Below are 18,863 nucleotides of genomic sequence, written 5' to 3'. Positions count from 1 at the left end.
CGAACTGGCAGAAACGTTAGCACGCCGGGCGAAATGCGTAGCTGTATTTCGTCTGCCGTTACGTTCTGAGTTCAAATTCCGCCGAGGTCGACTTTGCCTTTCATCCTTTCGGGGTCGATAAATTAAGTACCAGTTATGCACTGGAGTCGATATAATCGACTTAATCCATTTGTCTGTCCTTGTTTATCCCTCTGTGTTTAGCCCCTTGTGGGTAGTAAAGAAATATATATTGACCCCAGTGCGTAACTGGTACTTATTTAATCAACCCCGAAAGTATGAAAAGCAAAGTCGAACTTGGCAGAATTTGAACTCAGAATGTAAGGGCAGACAAAATGCCTCTAAGCATTTTGCCCAGCGTGCTAACGTTTCTGCCAGGAAACTATCTACTACCCCCAGGGCATTTGAAGAAATCTCTTTATTGTGTGTTCTTAGTCTTCATTGTCTGAAAGCATCTTCCGCATTCAAACACTACTTTCTCTCTTCACCTTCCTGTAATTCCACTGCATTTGTGCATTCATAGTTCATACTGGCAACACCTTATGGTGTTCCTACCTATACCTCTCCTGCGTGGAGGCGCAATGGCCCAGTGATTAGGGCAGTGGACTCGCGGTCATAGGATCGCGGTTTCGATTCCAAGACCGGGCGTTGTGAGTGTTTATTGAGCGAAAACACCTAAAAGCTCCACGAGGCTCCGGCAGGGGATGGTGGTGATCCCTGCTGTACTCTTTCACCACAACTTTCTCTCACTCTTACTTCCTGTTTCTGTTGTACCTGTATTTCAAAGGGCCGGCCTTGTCACTCTCTGTGTCACGCTGAATATCCCCGAGAACTACGTTAAGGGTGCACGTGTCTGTGGAGTGCTCAGCCACTTACACGTTAATTTCACGAGCAGGCTGTTCCGTTGATTCGGATCAACCGAAACCCTCGTTGTCGTAACCGACGGAGTGCTTCCATCCATCCACCTCACCTGCATATCAAGGAATGTCACTTACCTGGAGTGGAATAGAATTTGTCAGTTTTACTGCTTATGAGCTCTTTGGATTTTTTAATGTCAAATTTTAGGCTCTTTGCTTCTATATATAGAGAATCAGAAACAAAATCAAAATCGATCAACATCAATGGAAATTGTAGCTGTGATACCAGTGCCGGTGGCATGTGAGCGAATCATCCGAACGTGGCTGTTGCCATTGCCGTCCGGACTGGCTTCGTGCTGGTGGCACGTAAAAAGCACCATCCGATCGTGGCCGTTGCCAGCTTCGCCTGGCCACCCCCTGCCGGTGGCACGTAAAATGCACCGTCTGACTGTGACCATTGCCAGCTTCGGCTGATCCCCTGCCAGTGGCACGTAAAATGCACCGTTCGACCATGGCCGTTTGCCAGCCCCGTCTGGCACCTGTGCCAGTGGCACGTGAAGAGCACCCACTACACTCACGGAGAGGTTGGCGTTAGGAAGGGCATCCAGCTGTAGAAACATTGCCAGATCAGACTGGAGCCTGGTGCAGCCTTCTGGCTTCCCAGACCCCAGTTGAGCCGTCCAACCCATGCTAGCATGGAAAGAGGACGCTAAATGATGATGATGATGATGATGATGATATGGAATATCTTTTCCAATTATCACAATCTAACCTGTCATCACCTTGCAGAAGATCACCTCCTCCAATGACCCCTTCCCTCTCAAAGGATCTTTGTCTTGCAAATTACTTGGTGACCCTGTCAGTGCAGGTACCACTTAAAAAGTTCTTATTGATTGTCAATGGATGAGTAATATTCAGAAGTGGAGGCGCAATGGCCCAATGGTTAGGGCAGCGGACTTGCGGTCATAGGATCGCGGTTTCGATTCCCAGACCGGGCGTTGTGAGTGTTTATTGAGCGAAAACACCTAAAGCTCCACGAGGCTCCGACAGGGGATGGTGGTGATCCCTGCTGTACTCTTTCACCACAACTTTCTCTCACTCTTACTTCCTGTTTCTGTTGTACCTGTATTTCAAAGGGCCGGCCTTGTCACTCTCTGTGTCACGCTGAATATCCCTGAGAACTACGTTAAGGGTACACGTGTCTGTGGAGTGCTCAGCCACTTACACGTTAATTTCACGGAACCCTCATCGTCGACGGAGTGCTTCCAATATTCAGAAAGCCATCTTCCACAAAATGGTAACATTTCCCAGAACAGCAGATAAAATTTACAAAAGTGCAGTTCTTCCACTTCATGAAAATACCAATGCCTTCTTTGTACAATGTGCTATGTTGTCTGTTCTAGATATCTATATATATAAAACTGTAGTTGTGTGAGTGTCTGTCCCCTTCGATTTAGATTCCTAACTACTCCCACATTTTGCGGTGCAGTTTAACCAAATTCGGGTATCTTATAGTCGTGATTAATATCAAGCCCGTCTGAGTATTAGCGAGCGTCTACGATGAGTCTACGATTTAAAAAATAATTTAACATCATTTTTTATTCCATTTTAATGCATAATTTTTCGTGTGTCGATGGCGGCGGAGTTGGCGTCCATGGTCACAACTGCACCTGTGTTTGCTTCTCCCCCTTCTTCCCTCCCTCGTGAAGCTGTGGGGAAGGGAGTTTAAGGAAATCAACGTCGTAATGCGTTGTCAAGGAGACCAGCGTTCTTTTAGAACACCGACTTCATGGCTTGAAGGCACCAAAACAGAAATGGCTAAGAAAGCTGAAACAGATCCACAAAAACGGCAAAAACCGTCACACAGGGCAGGTTTCCTGTGCAAACAATTTGCACAACCGAATGTTTTAGTTGTTGCACAAATCTTTATATATAAAAGTAAGGTTGTGTGTCTGTCTCCTACGATTTAGATACCTAACTACTCCCACATTTTGCGGAGCAGTTTTACCAAAACCGGGTATCTTATAGTCATGATTCATATCGAGCCCTTCTGGGTATTAGCGCGCGTCTACGATGAGTCTACGATTAGTCTACGATTTAAAAAAAAATTTACTATCATTTTTTTCCATTTTAATGCATTTTTTTCGCTATTATATAAGGGAAGTAACTCTCTAAAAATGTCTACAATGAGTCAACGATTTTAAAAAAAATTTACCATGATTTTTTTTCCATTTTAATGCATTTTTTCGCTATTATATAAGGGAAGTAACTCTCTAAAAATGTCTACGATGAGTCAACGATATAAAAAAAAATTTACCATCATTTTTTTCCATTTTAATGCATTTTTTCGCTATTATATAAGGGAAGTAACTCTCTAAAAATGTCTACGATGAGTCAACGATTTAAAAAAAAATTTACCATCATTTTTTTCCATTTTAATGCATTTTTTTGCTACTTTTGGGCTATAACTCTCTAAAAATGCTTATATAGTTATTTCCCTTACAAACCCGAGCAACGCCGGGCGATACTGCTAGTCATGAATAATTAAGTCACACAGATTTAGGTTTTCATACTAGAATATGCTTCACATTTTTAACATCCTATCAGTGACTGGCAAATATATTTTCCTCACCTTCCCTTTCATTCGGCGACCATCCACCAACTGGCTCCATCACTGGATACCACCATCATTATCATTTAATTAACAAACTTATCCATTTGTTTAGTGGAGGCATATGGCCTAGTGGTTAGAGCAGCGGACTCGCAGTCAAGGGATCGCGGTTTCGAATCTCAGACCGGGCAATGTGTGTGTTTATGAGCGAAATACCTAAGCTCCACGTGGCTCCGGCAGAAGGTAATGGCGAACTTCTGCTGACTTTTTTGCCACAACTTTCTCTCACTCTTTCCTCCTGCATCTTGCAGCTCACCTGCGACGGACCAGCGTCCCGTCCAGGTGGGAAACTTATACGCCAAGGAAACCGAGAAACTGGCCCTTATGAGCCAGGCATGGCTCGAGTAGGAACAAACAATATATGTGTGTGTGTGTGTGTGTGTGGAGGCACATGGCCTAGTGGTTAGATCAGCGGACTCGTGGTTGAGGGACTGCGGGTTCGAATCTCAGGCCGGGCGATGTGTGTGTTTATGAGTGAAACACCTAAACTCCACATGGCTCCGGCAGATTCTTTCACCACAACTTTCTCTCACTCTTTCCTCCTACATCTTGCAGCTCACCTGCGACAGACCGGCGTCCAATCCAGGTGGGGAACCTATACACCAAGGAAACCAGGAAACCGGCCCTTATGAGCCAGGCATGGCCCGAGAAGGAACAAAACAATATAATCCATCATTGTCGTGGGGGCATATGGCCTAGTGGTTAGAGCAGTGGACTCGTGGTCAAGGGATCACGGGTTTGAATCTCAGACCGGATGATGTGTGTGTTTATGAGCGAAATACCTAAGCCCCACGCGGCTCCGGCAGAAGGTAATGGCGAACTTCTGCTGACTCTTTCCTCCTGCATCTTGCAGCTCACCTGCGACGGACCGGCGTCCAATCCAGGTGGGGAACCTATACGCCAAGAAACTGGCCCTTATGAGCCAGGCATGGCTCGAGAAGGTATAAACAACAAAAATCCATTCGTTTAACTCTCATCTTAGTATCTAATGTCAAGTATTTTGTATATCAAATAAATCAATAAATTATACAGCTTCCAAAGAAACATTTACTGCAGAGGAGTTTGGAGAAATGAGTGGATCAGCCAAGTGTGGAGGCGCAATGGCCCAGTGGTTAGGGCAGCGGACTCGCAGTCGTAGGATCGCGGTTTCGATTCCCAGACTGGGCGTTCTGAGTGTTTATTGAGCGAAAACACCTAAAAGCTCCACGAGGCTCTGGCAGGGGATGGTGGTGATCCCTGCTGTACTCTTTCACCACAACTTTCTCTCACTCTTACTTCCTGTTTCTGTTGTACCTGTATTTCAAAGGGCCGGCCTTGTCACTCTCTGTGTCACGCTGAATATCCCCGAGAACTACGTTAAGGGTACACGTGTCTGTGGAGTGCTCAGCCACTTACACGTTAATTTCACGAGCAGGCTGTTCCGTTGATCGGATCAACCGGAACCCTCGTTGTCGTAACCAACGGAGTGCTTCCATCCATCAGCCAAGTGAGATCATATCCGTGGCCGATGCCAGCAGACCCGTTTAAACGTATCCTTCCATCATCAGGAAATATGCTGTGCTTGAGAAGTCCTCTTGAGTCAAGTGAAAATGTTATTGCGGCCAATACCAGTGCCGCCTGACTGGCACCTGTGCCACTGACATGTAAAAATCACCATCCAATTGTGGTCATTGCCAATCCCATCTGACTGGCTTCCATGTCTGTGGCATGTAAAAAGTACGCACTACACTCACGGAGTGGTTGGTGTTAGGAAGGGCATCCAGCTGTAGAAACCTTGCCAGAACGGATTGGAACCTGGTGCCACCTCCTGGCTTGCCAGTCGGCAGTCAATGTTTGTGTCATCACTATAATTTTTGGCTGAATGTTCTGCATATAAAACTACAGACAAATAATTAAAGAGTAAAATAACTTTATTTTTGTTTCAACTTGTTAAATTTATTCACAAAAATTGATGAAATCAGATTTCGGGAATTTAGGAAAAAATAAGCATGCTGTATCATTTTTGCATGGGTTACACAAAGGGACATGTTTGGATAAGTAGGGTAGGGGTAAGGCTTGTGTAAAGCATATTGCAGTCTCCCCCAAACACAGTAACAAACAGCAATAAACCACCAGCTTGGACTGGGAGATGTGGTGCAGTAGCACAAAGGGTGCAGATCCTGGGACCCCTGAGTGTGTCCGGCAGAGGATAACTGATCATGGCTGGGAACTGGAGTGTAATACATTTGTGTCAAAATAATATATCCTCAAGAAAACAGAGCAAATTAATATAATCAATATTGTTTGAATAAAAAACACAAATCGTAATTAGTGAGTTGATGCAAATGAGGAAAATGTGAAAAATGAATTTATTTTGTAAAAAGTAATACATTTGCAGTATTTTATTCAGCAGGACATCTGTTTTATCATTGATATTGTTATTGATCAATATGAATAAGTATATGTTTAGTTAAGGTAGATTATTGAAAGAATGATTTAGCACAGATTACACAGTCATAAGAATCTTATCCTGTATGAATATGTTTGTGTTTAGTTTATTATTTCTCTCTATGAAAGAATGACTTGTCCCAGATGTCACAGTGATATGATTTCTCTCCTGTATGAATGTATTTGTGATGAGTTCAATATTGTTCCACAGAGAATGATTTACCTCAGGTATCACAGCAATAGAGTTTCTCTCCTGTATGAATACGTTTATAAGTATATACAGCATATTCCGGAAAGAATGATTTGCTGCAGACATCACAGTCACATAGTTTCTCTCCAGTATGAGCAGACTTGTAATTAATTAAATATTTTCTTAAACGGAATGATTTACTGCAGATACTACAGTGCTATGGTTTATCCCCTGTATGAATGCATTTGTGTTTATTTAAGTACCTCTTCTGAGAGAATGATTTACCACAGATATCACACTGATATGGTTTCTCTCCTGTATGAATATATTTGTGTCTATTCAAATTACCGATCTGAGAGAAAGATTTACCACAGATATCACAGCAATGTGGCCTCTCTCCTGTGTGAATGCATCTGTGTATGGCTAACATATATTTTGCAGAGAATGATTGACCGCAGATCTCACAGGGATATGGTTTCCCTCCTGTATGACTGTGTTTGTGATCAGTTAACTTATTGCTTCCTGTGAATGATTTTCCACATATGTCACAGAAATGTCGCATTTGTGGTTTCTCTCCTCCTGTGTGAATAAGTCTGTGAACAGTTAAATTTCTTCTTACAGAGAATGATTTACCACAGATATCACAGCCATGTGGCTTCTCCCCTGTATGAATAAGTTTGTGAGTTTTTAAACTACTTCCTACAGAAAATGATTTATCACAGATATCACAGTGATATGGCTTCTCTCCTGTGTGAATACGTTTGTGAGTTGTTAAACTATTTCGTATGGAGAATGATTTACCACAGATATCACAACGGTGTGGCTTCTCCCCAGTATGAATAAGTTTATGAATAAGTTTTTGATAAGATTGTGAGAATGTTTCGCCACAAATATCACAGCGATATCGTTTCTCTCCTGTGTGAGTATATTTATGAGAAGTAAGGTTACTCTTGTGAAAGAATGACATTCCACAGATATCACACTGATATCGCTTCTCTCCTGTGTGAATATATTTATGAGAATTAAGATTACTTTTTTGAGAGAAAGATCTATTACAGATATCACATTGATATCGCTTCTCTCCTGTATGAATAAGTTTGTGAGCAGTAAGATTACCTTTTTGAGAGAAATTTCTGCTACATATATCACATTGATATGGTTTCTCTCCTGTGTGAATGTATTTGTGATAAATAAGGGTGCTTTTGCGAGGGAATGACTCTCCACAGATATCACACTGATATGGTTTCTCTCCTGTATGAATATATTTGTGATAAATAAGGGTGCTTTTCCGAGGGAATGACTCTCCACAGATATCACACTGATATGGTTTCTCTCCTGTATGAATGTATTTGTGTCTATTAAAGTTACTTTTATGAGAGAAAGATTTACCACAGATATCACAGCAATGTGGCCTCTCTCCTGTGTGAATGCGTCTGTGTATGGCTAACATATATTTTGCAGAGAATGATTGACCGCAGATCTCACAGGGATATGATTTCCCTCCTCCCGTATGAACATATTTGTGAGACACAAGGGAGTTTTTGAAAGAGAATGACTTCCCACAGACCCCACACTGGTATGGTTTCTCTCCTGTATGACTGTGTTTGTGATCAGCTAACTTATTGCCTCCTGTGAATGATTTTCCACATATGTCACAGAAATGTCGCATTTGTGGCTTCTCTCCTCCTGTGTGAATAAGTCTGTGAACAGTTAAATTTCTTCTTACAAAGAATGATTTACCGCAGATATCACAGCCATGTGGCTTCTCACCTGTATGAATAAGTTTGTGAGTTTTTAAACTACTTCCTACAGAAAATGATTTATCACAGATATCACAGTGATATGGCTTCTCTCCTGTGTGGATACGTTTGTGAGTTTTTAAACTATTTCGTATGGAGAATGATTTACCACAGATATCACAACGGTGTGGCTTCTCCCCAGTATGAATAAGTTTATGAATATGTTTGATAGAAGATTGTGAGAATGTTTCGCCACAAATATCACAGCGATATCGTTTCTCTCCTGTGTGAGTATATTTATGAGAAGTAAGGTTACTCTTGTGAAAGAATGACATTCCACAGATATCACACTGATATCGTTTCTCTCCTGTGTGAATATATTTATGAGAATTAAGATTACCTTTTAGAGAGAAAGATCTATTACAGATATCACATTGATATCGCTTCTCTCCTGTATGAATAAGTTTGTGAGAAGTAAGATTACCTCTTCGAGAGAAATTTCTGCTACATATATCACATTGATATGGTTTCTCTCCTGTGTGAATGTATTTGTGATAAATAAGGGTGCTTTTGCGAGGGAATGACTCTCCACAGATATCACACTGATATGGTTTCTCTCCTGTATGAATATATTTGTGATAAATAAGGGTGCTTTTCCGAGAGAATGACTCTCCACAGATATCACACTGATATGGTTTCTCTCCTGTATGAATAAGTTTGTGAGAAGTAAGCGTACTCTTTTGAGAGAAAGACTTTCCACAGATATCACAACGATATCGTTTCTCTCCTGTGTGAATATATTTATGAGAAGTAAGGGTACTCTTGTGAGAGTATGACTTTCCACAGATATCACAGTGATATGGCTTCTCTGCTTTACAAATATGTTTGTGTTTAATGAAATTCCTCTGAGTAGAGAAATACTTTTTACAGATATCACAACGATATCGTTTCTCTCCTGTGTGAATATATTTATGAGAAGTAAGGGTACTCTTGTGAGAGTATGACTTTCCACAGATATCACAGTGATATGGCTTCTCTCCTTTACAAATATGTTTGTGTTTAATGAAATTCCTCTGAGTAGAGAAAGACTTTTTACAGATATCACAATCATATGATTGTTTGTTTCTTTCTATTGTCATCTCATCAGAAAATAAGCCATCCTTTACATGATTCACAGAACTCATTGTCCTGTATTTCTTATACAACCACAAGTGATATAGTTCTTGGTTTCTGTGGTATATATTTCTATATTGTCTCAAATACTTCTACTGCAATATTTCCAACAGCAATTCTGACTTTTGTCAATATCTGAAGATTTTTCAAAGTTCAAGTCGAATGTTAAGTACTTTTGTAAATATTCCAGGCAATGCAGAAAACAAAATGCTGCTATGAATTTAGAAGAAATATTTCTCAGGTATCCACCATAGATATATCATACGAACAGGGTTACAATCATTATTTATAGCATCTTCTTCTCGTGTTCAAAGCATAATCAATATTAACGATGTATCTGCAGTAAAAACTCGTGTATGGCAGAGCGTCAGAGGTTCTGAAATGATAGAGAAAATATTTAAAAAGTAGAGATTCAACAATTGGAAATATTACTACATTTTCATAATGATAAACTTTCGATATCAACTTTTACCTGAATAATTGGTCTTTACTATCATCATTATCATCATCATCATCATCGTTTAACGTCCGTTCTCCATGCTAGCATGGGTTGGATGGTTCGACCGGGGATCTGGGAAGCCAGGAGGCTGCACCAGGCTCCGGTCTTATCTGGCAAAGTTTCTACAGCTGGATGCCCTTCCTAACGCCAACCACTCCGTGAGTGTAGTGGGTGCTTTTTACGTGCCACCTGCACTGGTGCCAGGCGAGGCTGGCAACGGCCACGGTCGGATTGGTGCAATTTATGGAAGCCAGTCAAGGCGGCACTGGCTTCGGCTACGATTCGGATGGTGCTTTTTACGTGCCACCGTGACACTATATATTTTGTTATTGATCACTGTTGTTCAGTTCCTGGTCATTCCCGACTGAGCAGATTTATCAAAATTAGGTTTTTATAACACATCAAACAACAGTGTAATATTCACCCACCACGAATTTCCCCTCTTTACCTCTCCATCGCCCATGGTAACCGGCACTGTCCATGCTTTTAGTTGCCAGAAGTGAAAGTCGTCAACTTCGTGTATTTCCGTCAGGTTTTATACCTTCGTTAATTTACGCCGTTTATTTACGTACCACCACGCTGTTAGGTTTATAAAGTTTATAAATAAATACATTTCATTCCATGTTCTGTTTAAACTTTATAAATAAAAATAGGTTAATATAGGGCGTAACAAATATCAGAAAATCAAAAAAAAAATGTGTGTAATAGGTGTAAAACAACTTCCTATGAACGAATATGAAAAAAAAAATTCGCGCACGCGAAAGGGGGGTGGGGGAGAGGCCTCGGAAAATTCACATCGGGAAGTTCCGAAAGCGTCTGAGGAGCTGACCCGGGCACCAAAACAAAAAAAAAATAGTGTAATATGTGTAAAACAACTTGCTCTAAACGAATATGACAAAAAAAAATGCGCCCTCGCGAAAGAGGGGTGGGGGAGAGGGTTCGGAAATTTCACATCTTCAGTCCACGGCCTTTAAACTAAGAAAAAATAGTGTAATTGGTGTAAAACTACTTGTTCTAAACGAGTATCAAGAACACACACTCACACATGAATCATAAACTCCGTATTTCGCAAAAAAAAAAAATAAAGAGAAGAAATTCTGGAAAAAGTGAAGAAATGTTGGATCTCATTCCTTGGTTAAAGCTATTTTAAACATTAAATTTATGCTTTTCTTTGAAATAGTTCAGATATATGCAATTCTTCTCACTTATTAAGATGCATTTATCAGAAAAAAAGACAGAAAAAATTATTATTTTGTGTCAATCCTTCCCTAATTATCCTTTATTAATTAGTTTTGGCGTGTATTTTTTTCCCAAATTTATTCTTTCACCTTTACAACACTGTTTAGTAAAGCAATTAATTATCTTTATAATTTGCATATTTGACTTATTAATCAAAATTCTCTAGATGTAATATATACTAAGTAATGCATCCTTCATTTATGTGTTCCGTTCTGTATTATGCATGCGTGACTGTTTGTATGTAAGTGTGTTTAACTGTGCACATGAATGTGAATATTAAAGAACATATTTATTTACTATGATTGTTATTTTCAGAACAAATAAATCTTTTGGCTGTTATGTTATTGATGTTATTATTATTGCTAGTTAAAGGGTGGTGACTTGGCTGAATATTTTGAGTCTTGTAGTATGTAGTTGTGTTAGTCAATATTCTGAGTTCAAATCCAACTCATTTCTTTATCATCATTATCGATGGACCACTCAAAGAGGTATGTATACATTATCATTTTCGTAACATAATTTCTGTAGTATTTCAAGATGTTTCTGACACGTATTTTGATTCACATGGCGGAGATCCAACATTTCTTCACTTTTTCCAGAATTTCTTCTCTTTATTTTTTTTTTTTGCGAAATACGGAGTTTATGATTCATGTGTGAGTGTGTGTTCTTGATACTCGTTTAGAACAAGTAGTTTTACACCAATTACACTATTTTTTCTTAGTTTAAAGGCCGTGGACTGAAGATGTGAAATTTCCGAAGCCTCTCCCCCACCCCCCTTTCGCGAGCGCGCATTTTTTTCATGATAGTCGTTTAGAGCAAGTTGTTTTACACCTATTACGCTGTTTTTGTTTTTGTTTTTGTGCCCGGTTCAGACGCTTTCGGAAATTCCCGATATAAATATTCCGAGGCCTCTCCCCCACCCCTCTTTCTCGAGAGCGCATTTTTTTTTCATATTCGTTTAGAGCAAGTTGTTTTACACATATTACACTATTTTTTTTTTGTTTTGGTGCCCGGGTCAGCCCCTCAGACGCTTTCGGAACTTCCCGATGTGAATTTTCCGAGGCCTCTCCCCCACCCCCCTTTCGCGTGCGCGAATTTTTTTTTTGATTTTCTGATATTTGTTACGCCCTATATTAACCTAAAAATATTCTTGTATTATTCATTATTGGGCTATCTTTCGTCTCTAGTAGACCTTTCCGTAAAAAATTTTCTTTTTTTTACATATGGGCTTGCGGGAACTTTTGAAGTAATATACATACATATACACCGAGTAAAAAATTTCAGTTATCTCTTTCTTTTACACATTACTCTGTCTCTTCACACACTAACAGAAGCACTTCACTTACACAACATACTGTCTGTCTCCCACACCCCATCAAACACACACACACACACACATATACATCAATGCTCCCATGCACGGTAACTTCAAAAGAACTTCCCTCGTCATACAATCGCTTTCTCTTAGTCTCTTTCGCTCTCATTACTTCAAAAGTTCCCGCAAGCCCATATGTAAAAAAAAAAAATGTTTTTTACGGAAATCGACGGAAAGGTCTACTAGAGACGAAAGATTGCCAAAAAAAAGAATATCTTACCTGCTATGGTATATCATTAATCAGTGTTTTCATGCGAAAACAATATCTTTTATTAGACAAAGGAACCATCAAACGGGGAGTCAAGGAAAGGAACAAATATTCCCAAAGTTGTGTACATCATTCCGTTATGCATTTGTCAGATACTAAAAGGAAGTTTACGATTTTTAGCTGTAGTCATTCGAGAATGGAGACTGGAGGATCAGAAATGCTAGAATATGTTTTGAAGTATTAAACCTCGAAAAAGTTCAGGACTAGAACAGCAGAAACACAAAATATTCCTTCTGAAGTTAGAATTTCCGGCGGAAATTGTTAATTCCAGCAGCAAGGTGCCCCTTCCCTGCATATAACTCCTCATGGCTTGGTTTATTTTGTGGGGAATTCTCAGAAACTTTTTTGTGAAATTTTTTTCTATACAAGGGAAATTATACAGCTATGATAATTTTTTGGGTACTATTTAAGAAGGGTGGTCCCGGTGCGCGCACTCGCGTACTCACGCATCCGCACTAGCTAGTCGTGACTAGTCGATCCTAGAACGTTGCCTGGCAAAGTAAATAAAACACAAAATAAATAATTTTTTCACACAAGGTAAGGATCGACTAGTCACGACTAGCCAGTGCGGTTGCGCGAGTACGCGAGTGCGCGCACCGGGACCAAAAAAATAGTACCAAAAAAATTATCATAGCTGTATAATTTCCCTTGTATAGAAAAAAATTTTCTGAGAATTTCCCCCAAAATAATAACAAAGCCATGAGGAGTTATATGCAGGGAAGGGGCACCTTGCTGCTGGAATTAACAATTTCCGCCGGAAATTCTAACTTCAGAAGGAATATTTTGTGTTTCTGCTGTTCTAGTCCTGAACTTTTTCGAGGTTTAATACTTCAAAACATATTCTAGCATTTCTGATCCTCCAGTCTCCATTCTCGAATGACTACAGCTAAAAATCGTAAACTTCCTTTTAGTATCTGACAAATGCATAACGGAATGATGTACACAACTTCGGGATTATTTGATCGTTCCTTTGTCTAATAAAAGATATTGTTTTCGCATGAAAACACTGATTAATAATTAACCTTAGCAGGTAAGATATTCTTTTTTTTAGTCTTTTACTTGTTTCAGTCATTTGACTGCGGCCATGCTGGAGCACCGCCTTTATAGTCGAGCAAATCGAACCCAGGACTTATTCTTTGTAAGCCTAGTACTTATTCTATCGGATCTTTTGCCGAACCGCGAAGTTACGCGGACGTAAACACACCCGCATCGGTTGTCAAGCGATGTTGGGTGGGTGGGGAACAACCACACACACATATACACACACGTACATATATATATATATATATATATATATATATATATATATATATATATATATATATATATACGACGGGCTTTTTTCAGTTTCCTTCTACCAAATCCACTCGAGTACTTCAATTGGTCACACACCTCTTGGTTAAACAGAGCATTCTGAAATGAGTTAGGACACTTGTTGGAAATGTATTTATTTATAAACTTTGAACTGAACTTCAATTGGTGTATGTGATCGCGGTGGTGGTGGTCATTTGTGCAGATTTGGTGTGATTTCTTTTTTAAAAACAATAATGAATAATGCAAGAATATATTTTATTGGCGATCTTTCGTCTCTAGTAGACCTTTCCGTCGATTTCCGTAAAAAACATTTTTTTTTTTACATATGGGCTTGCGGGAACTTTTGAAGTAATGAGAGCGAAAGAGACTAAGAGAAAGCGATTATTTGACGAGGGAAGTTCTTTTGAAGTTACCGTGCATGGGAGCATTGATGTACATGTGTGTGTGTGTGAACTTCAAAAGTTCCCGCAAGCCCATATGTAAAAAAAAAAAAATGTTTTTTACGGAAATCGACGGAAAGGTCTACTAGAGACGAAAGATCGCCTATTTATTTATAAAGTTTAACAGAACATGGAATGAAATGTTTATTTATAAACTTTATAAACCTAACAGCGTGGTGGTACGTAAATAAACGGCGTAAATTAACGAAGGTATAAAACCTGACGGAAATACACGAAGTTGACGACTTTCACTTCTGGCAACTAAAAGCATGGACAGTGCCGGTTACCATGGGCGATGGAGAGGTAAAGAGGGGAAATTCGTGGTGGGTGAATATTACACTGTTGTTTGATGTGTTATAAAAACCTAATTTTGATAAATCTGCTCAGTCGGGAATGACCAGGAACTGAACAACAGTGATCAATAACAAAATATATAGTGTCACGGTGGCACGTAAAAAGCACCATCCGAATCGTAGCCGAAGCCAGTGCCGCCTTGACTGGCTTCCATAAATTGCACCAATCCGACCGTGGCCGTTGCCAGCCTCGCCTGGCACCAGTGCAGGTGGCACGTAAAAAGCACCCACTACACTCACGGAGTGGTTGGCATTAGGAAGGGCATCCAGCCGTAGAAACTCTGCCAGATAAGACCGGAGCCTGGTGCAGCCTCCTGGCTTACCAGATCCCCGGTCAAACCGTCCAACCCATGCTAGCATGGAGAACGGACGTTAAATGATGATGATGATGATGATAATGATGATAGTAAAGACCAATTATTCAGGTAAAAGTTGATATCGAAAGTTTATCATTATGAAAATGTAGTAATATTTCCAATTGTTGAATCTCTACTTTTTAAATATTTTCTCTATCATTTCAGAACCTCTGACGCTCTGCCATACACGGGTTTTTACTGCAGATACATCGTTAATATTGATTATGCTTTGAACACGAGAAGAAGATGCTATAAATAATGATTGTAACCCTGTTCGTATGATATATCTATGGTGGATACCTGAGAAATATTTCTTCTAAATTCATAGCAGCATTTTGTTTTCTGCATTGCCTGGAATATTTACAAAAGTACTTTACATTCGACTTGAACTTTGAGAAATCTTCAGATATTGACAAAAGTCAGAATTGCTGTTGGAAATATTGCAGTAGAAGTATTTGAAACAATATAGAAATATATACCACAGAAAACAAGAACTATATCACTTGTGGTTGTATAAGAAATCCAGAACAATGAGTTCTGTGAGTCATGTAAAGGATGGCTTGTTTTCTGATGAGATGACAATAGAAAGAAACAAAACTTCATATGATTGTGATATCTGTAAAAAGTCTTTCTCTACTCAGAGGAATTTCATTAAACACAAACATATTTGTAAAGGAGAGAAGCCATATCACTGTGATATCTGTGGCAAGTCATTCCCTCGCAAGGGTAACCTAATTTCTCACAAATATATTCATACAGGAGAGAAACGATATCAGTGTGATATCTGTAGCAGATCTTTCTCTCAAAGAAGCAATCTTACATCTCATAAATACATTCACACAGGAGAAAAACGATATCAGTGTGATATCTGTGATAGATCTTTCTCTCAAAGAGGTAATCTTACGTCTCATAAATACATTCATACAGGAGAGAAGCGATATCACTGTGATATCTGTGGCAAAACATTCTCTCAAAAGAGTACCCTTACTTCTCACAAATATATTCACACAGGAGAAAAACGATATCAGTGTGATATCTGTGGAAAGAAATTCCTTCGTAAGAGTACCCTTACTTCTCACAAATATACTCACACAGGAGAGAAGCGATATCACTGTGATATCTGTGGAAAGTCTTTCTCTCAAAAGAGTACCCTTAATTCTCATGAATCCATTCATACAGGTGAGAAACCATATCAGTGTGATATCTGTGGAGAATCATTCTCTCACAAGAGTACGCTTACTTCTCACAAACTTATTCATACAGGAGAGAAACAATATCAGTGTGATATCTGTGAAAAGTCATTCCCTCGCAAAAGTACGCTTATTTCTCACAAATATATTCATACAGGAGAGAAGCAATATCAGTGTGATATCTGTGGAAAGTCATTCCCTCGTAAGAGTACCCTTACGTCTCATAAATACATTCACACAGGAGAGAAACGATATCAGTGTGATATATGTAGCAGATCTTTCTCTCAAAGAGGTAATCTTACTTCTCATAAATATATTCATACAGGAGAGAAGCGATATCACTGTGATATCTGTGGAAAGTCATTTTCTCAAAAGAGTACCCTTACTTCTCACAAATATACTCACACAGGAGAGAAACGATATCACTGTGATATTTGTGGCAAAACTTTCTCTTTCAGAAGTAATTTTGCTTCTCACAAACTTATTCATATAGGAGAGAAACGATATCAATGTGATGATATTGGTGACAGATCTTTTGGTCTAAGTTATAATCTTACTTCTCATAAATATACTCACACTGAAGAGAAGCCACATTGCTGTGAGATATGTGGAAAATCATTCTCTGAAAGCAATAAGTTAGCTGATCACTTTGAGGTCTGTGGAAAGTCATTCTCTTTGAAAAGCTCCCCTGTGTCTCATGAATATGTTCATATGGGAGGGAAACCATATCACTGTGAGTTCTGTGGCCAGTTATTCTCTGGAAAATATGTGTTAGCTGAACACAGACGTATTCACACAGGAGAGAAGCCACATTGCTGTGATATCTGTGGTAGATCGTTCTCTCAGATCGGTAATTTGAATAGACACAAATCCATTCATACAGGAGAGAAACCATATCAGTGTGATATCTGTGGTAAATCATTCTCTCAGAGAAACCACTTAACTAGACATAAACATATTCATACAGGATAAGGTTAATAGGACTGTGTTGTCTGTGCTAAATCATTCTTCTTGAGTCTTGAGACAGCATTCACCCGGGGTGGGTTGAGCTGGCTTCATTCATCCTCAATGCTGCATCTCTCACAAACACCGACCAGACCTGGCGATTTGAGGCTAAGGACTGCATGATCTCAAACCACTCCTTATTCTAGCGGTGAACGCCATAGATATGGGGGCCTATGTTGAGTTCCAGATCAGCCTTGACTGTCATCAGCCAGGTTTTCCGTTGTCCACCACATCGCTTTCGCCAACCCTGAAGGGGAGCTGGGGCAATTGCTTCGTAGATAAATTCTCCTGGTTGATGATGGAGGGTCTGACCCAGCCAACGCAGACGTCTTGTTAGGACGACTTGTTGGAGGGAGGTGATTTTGCACTGGTGTCGCACCGAATTGTTGGAGACAAAGTGATGCCATCAGACACGAAGGATGCAGCGTAGACAGAGGTGATCGAAGGATTCTAGTCGCTTAATATCTTCCACCCTAAGTCATTCTTTCAATAATCTACCTTAACTAAACATATACTTATTCATATTGATCAATAACAATATCAATGATAAAACAGATGTCCTGCTGAATAAAATACAGCAAATGTATTACTTTTTACAAAATAAATTCATTTTTCACATTTTCCTCATTTGCATCAACTCACTAATTACGATTTGTGTTTTTTATTCAAACAATATTGATTATATTAATTTGCTCTGTTTTCTTGAGGATATATTATTTTGACACAAATGTATTACACTCCAGTTCCCAGCCATGATCAGTTATCCTCTGCCGGACACACTCAGGGGTCCCAGGATCTGCACCCTTTGTGCTACTGCACCACATCTCCCAGTCCAAGCTGGTGGTTTATTGCTGTTTGTTACTGTTTTGGGGGAGACTGCAATATACTTTACACAAGCCTTACCCCTACCCTACTTATCCAAACATGTCCCTTTGTGTAACCCATGCAAAAATGATACAGCATGCTTATTTTTCCTAAATTCCCGAAATCTGATTTCATCAATTTTTGTGAATAAATTTAACAAGTTGAAACAAAAATAAAGTTATTTTACTCTTTAATTATTTGTCTGTAGTTTTATATGCAGAACATTCAGCCAAAAATTATAGTGATGACACAAACATTGACTGCCGACTGGCAAGCCAGGAGGTGGCACCAGGTTCCAATCCGTTCTGGCAAGGTTTCTACGGCTGGATGCCCTTCCTAACACCAACCACTCCGTGAGTGTAGTGCGTACTTTTTACATGGAAGCCAGTCAGATGGGATTGGCAATGACTACAATTGGATGGTGATTTTTACTTGTCAGTGGCACAGGTGCCAGTCAGGCGGCACCTACCCTACTTAACCAAACATGTACCTTTGTGTAACCCATGCAAAAATGATACAACATGCTCATTTTTTACGGAAATCTGATTTCATCAATTTTTGTGAATGAATTTAACAAGTTGAAACAAAAATAAAGTTATTTTATTCTTTAATTATTATAAATGTTTCATTTGAAGCTATATATAGTTATAATGGACACAGATTTGTGTGTCACATAGCAAGCTAGAGGCGATAGCTTCTTGGTGCTAATCAACAGCAGCATTCGTCCTATTTTTCTGGACTGCCATGTTAACTTGGTGATAACTGTTAATATCCAGTACTGCTGCCGAAGTCTCCTTTAGAGAGAATTAGAAATAGATATATTTCTATTTTTGAAAACCAGTGGATGTATTCCACTGAATTTAGGTAAATAATCCTTTGTACAGTCGGTCGGCAGCTACGCCTGCT

General features: G+C 39.5%; 2 protein-coding genes and 1 long non-coding RNA gene across 3 annotated transcripts; 1 reads left to right on the top strand and 2 right to left on the bottom strand.

Moving 5' to 3' along the window:
* Positions 1-6,118: 6,118 nt before the first annotated feature.
* LOC118768133 (zinc finger protein 845-like) lies at positions 6,119-8,276 on the bottom strand. The gene is made up of 2 exons (XM_036514003.1): positions 7,733-8,276; positions 6,119-7,645 (listed from the first exon to the last, which is right to left on the bottom strand). Exons 1-2 carry the CDS (start codon positions 8,214-8,216, stop codon positions 6,360-6,362), a joined length of 1,770 nt encoding a protein of 589 aa, XP_036369896.1. The 5' UTR covers positions 8,217-8,276; the 3' UTR covers positions 6,119-6,359.
* A 729-nt stretch (positions 8,277-9,005) lies between these two features.
* On the bottom strand, positions 9,006-12,800 carry LOC118768144. The gene is made up of 2 exons (XR_005004005.1): positions 12,388-12,800; positions 9,006-9,430 (listed from the first exon to the last, which is right to left on the bottom strand). It is a non-coding gene; the product is annotated as an uncharacterized LOC118768144 (long non-coding RNA).
* A 327-nt stretch (positions 12,801-13,127) lies between these two features.
* On the top strand, positions 13,128-17,738 carry LOC118768159 (zinc finger protein OZF-like). Its single transcript, XM_036514092.1, has 2 exons — positions 13,128-13,465; positions 15,064-17,738. Exon 2 carries the CDS (start codon positions 15,429-15,431, stop codon positions 17,058-17,060), a length of 1,632 nt encoding a protein of 543 aa, XP_036369985.1. The 5' UTR covers positions 13,128-13,465; positions 15,064-15,428; the 3' UTR covers positions 17,061-17,738.
* Positions 17,739-18,863: the final 1,125 nt, after the last annotated feature.

The sequence above is a fragment of the Octopus sinensis genome, linkage group LG27 (genome assembly GCF_006345805.1).
Source record: "Octopus sinensis linkage group LG27, ASM634580v1, whole genome shotgun sequence".
Taxonomy (NCBI): Eukaryota; Metazoa; Mollusca; class Cephalopoda; order Octopoda; family Octopodidae; genus Octopus; species Octopus sinensis.
Note: the sequence above shows the minus strand (reverse complement) of the source record. Positions and strands in the feature narration are given on the sequence as shown.

Excerpts from the sequence above, each read along its gene's own strand:
- LOC118768133 (XM_036514003.1), bottom strand. The coding sequence starts at position 8,216 with ATGTCATTCTTTCACAAGAGTAACCTTACTTCTCATAAATATACTCAC. Across the intron at positions 7,646-7,732 it reads TCACAAACACAGTCATACAG|GAGGGAAATCATATCCCTGT; the intron begins GAGAGAAACCAT and ends TTCATACGGGAG.
- LOC118768159 (XM_036514092.1), top strand. The coding sequence starts at position 15,429 with ATGAGTTCTGTGAGTCATGTAAAGGATGGCTTGTTTTCTGATGAGATG.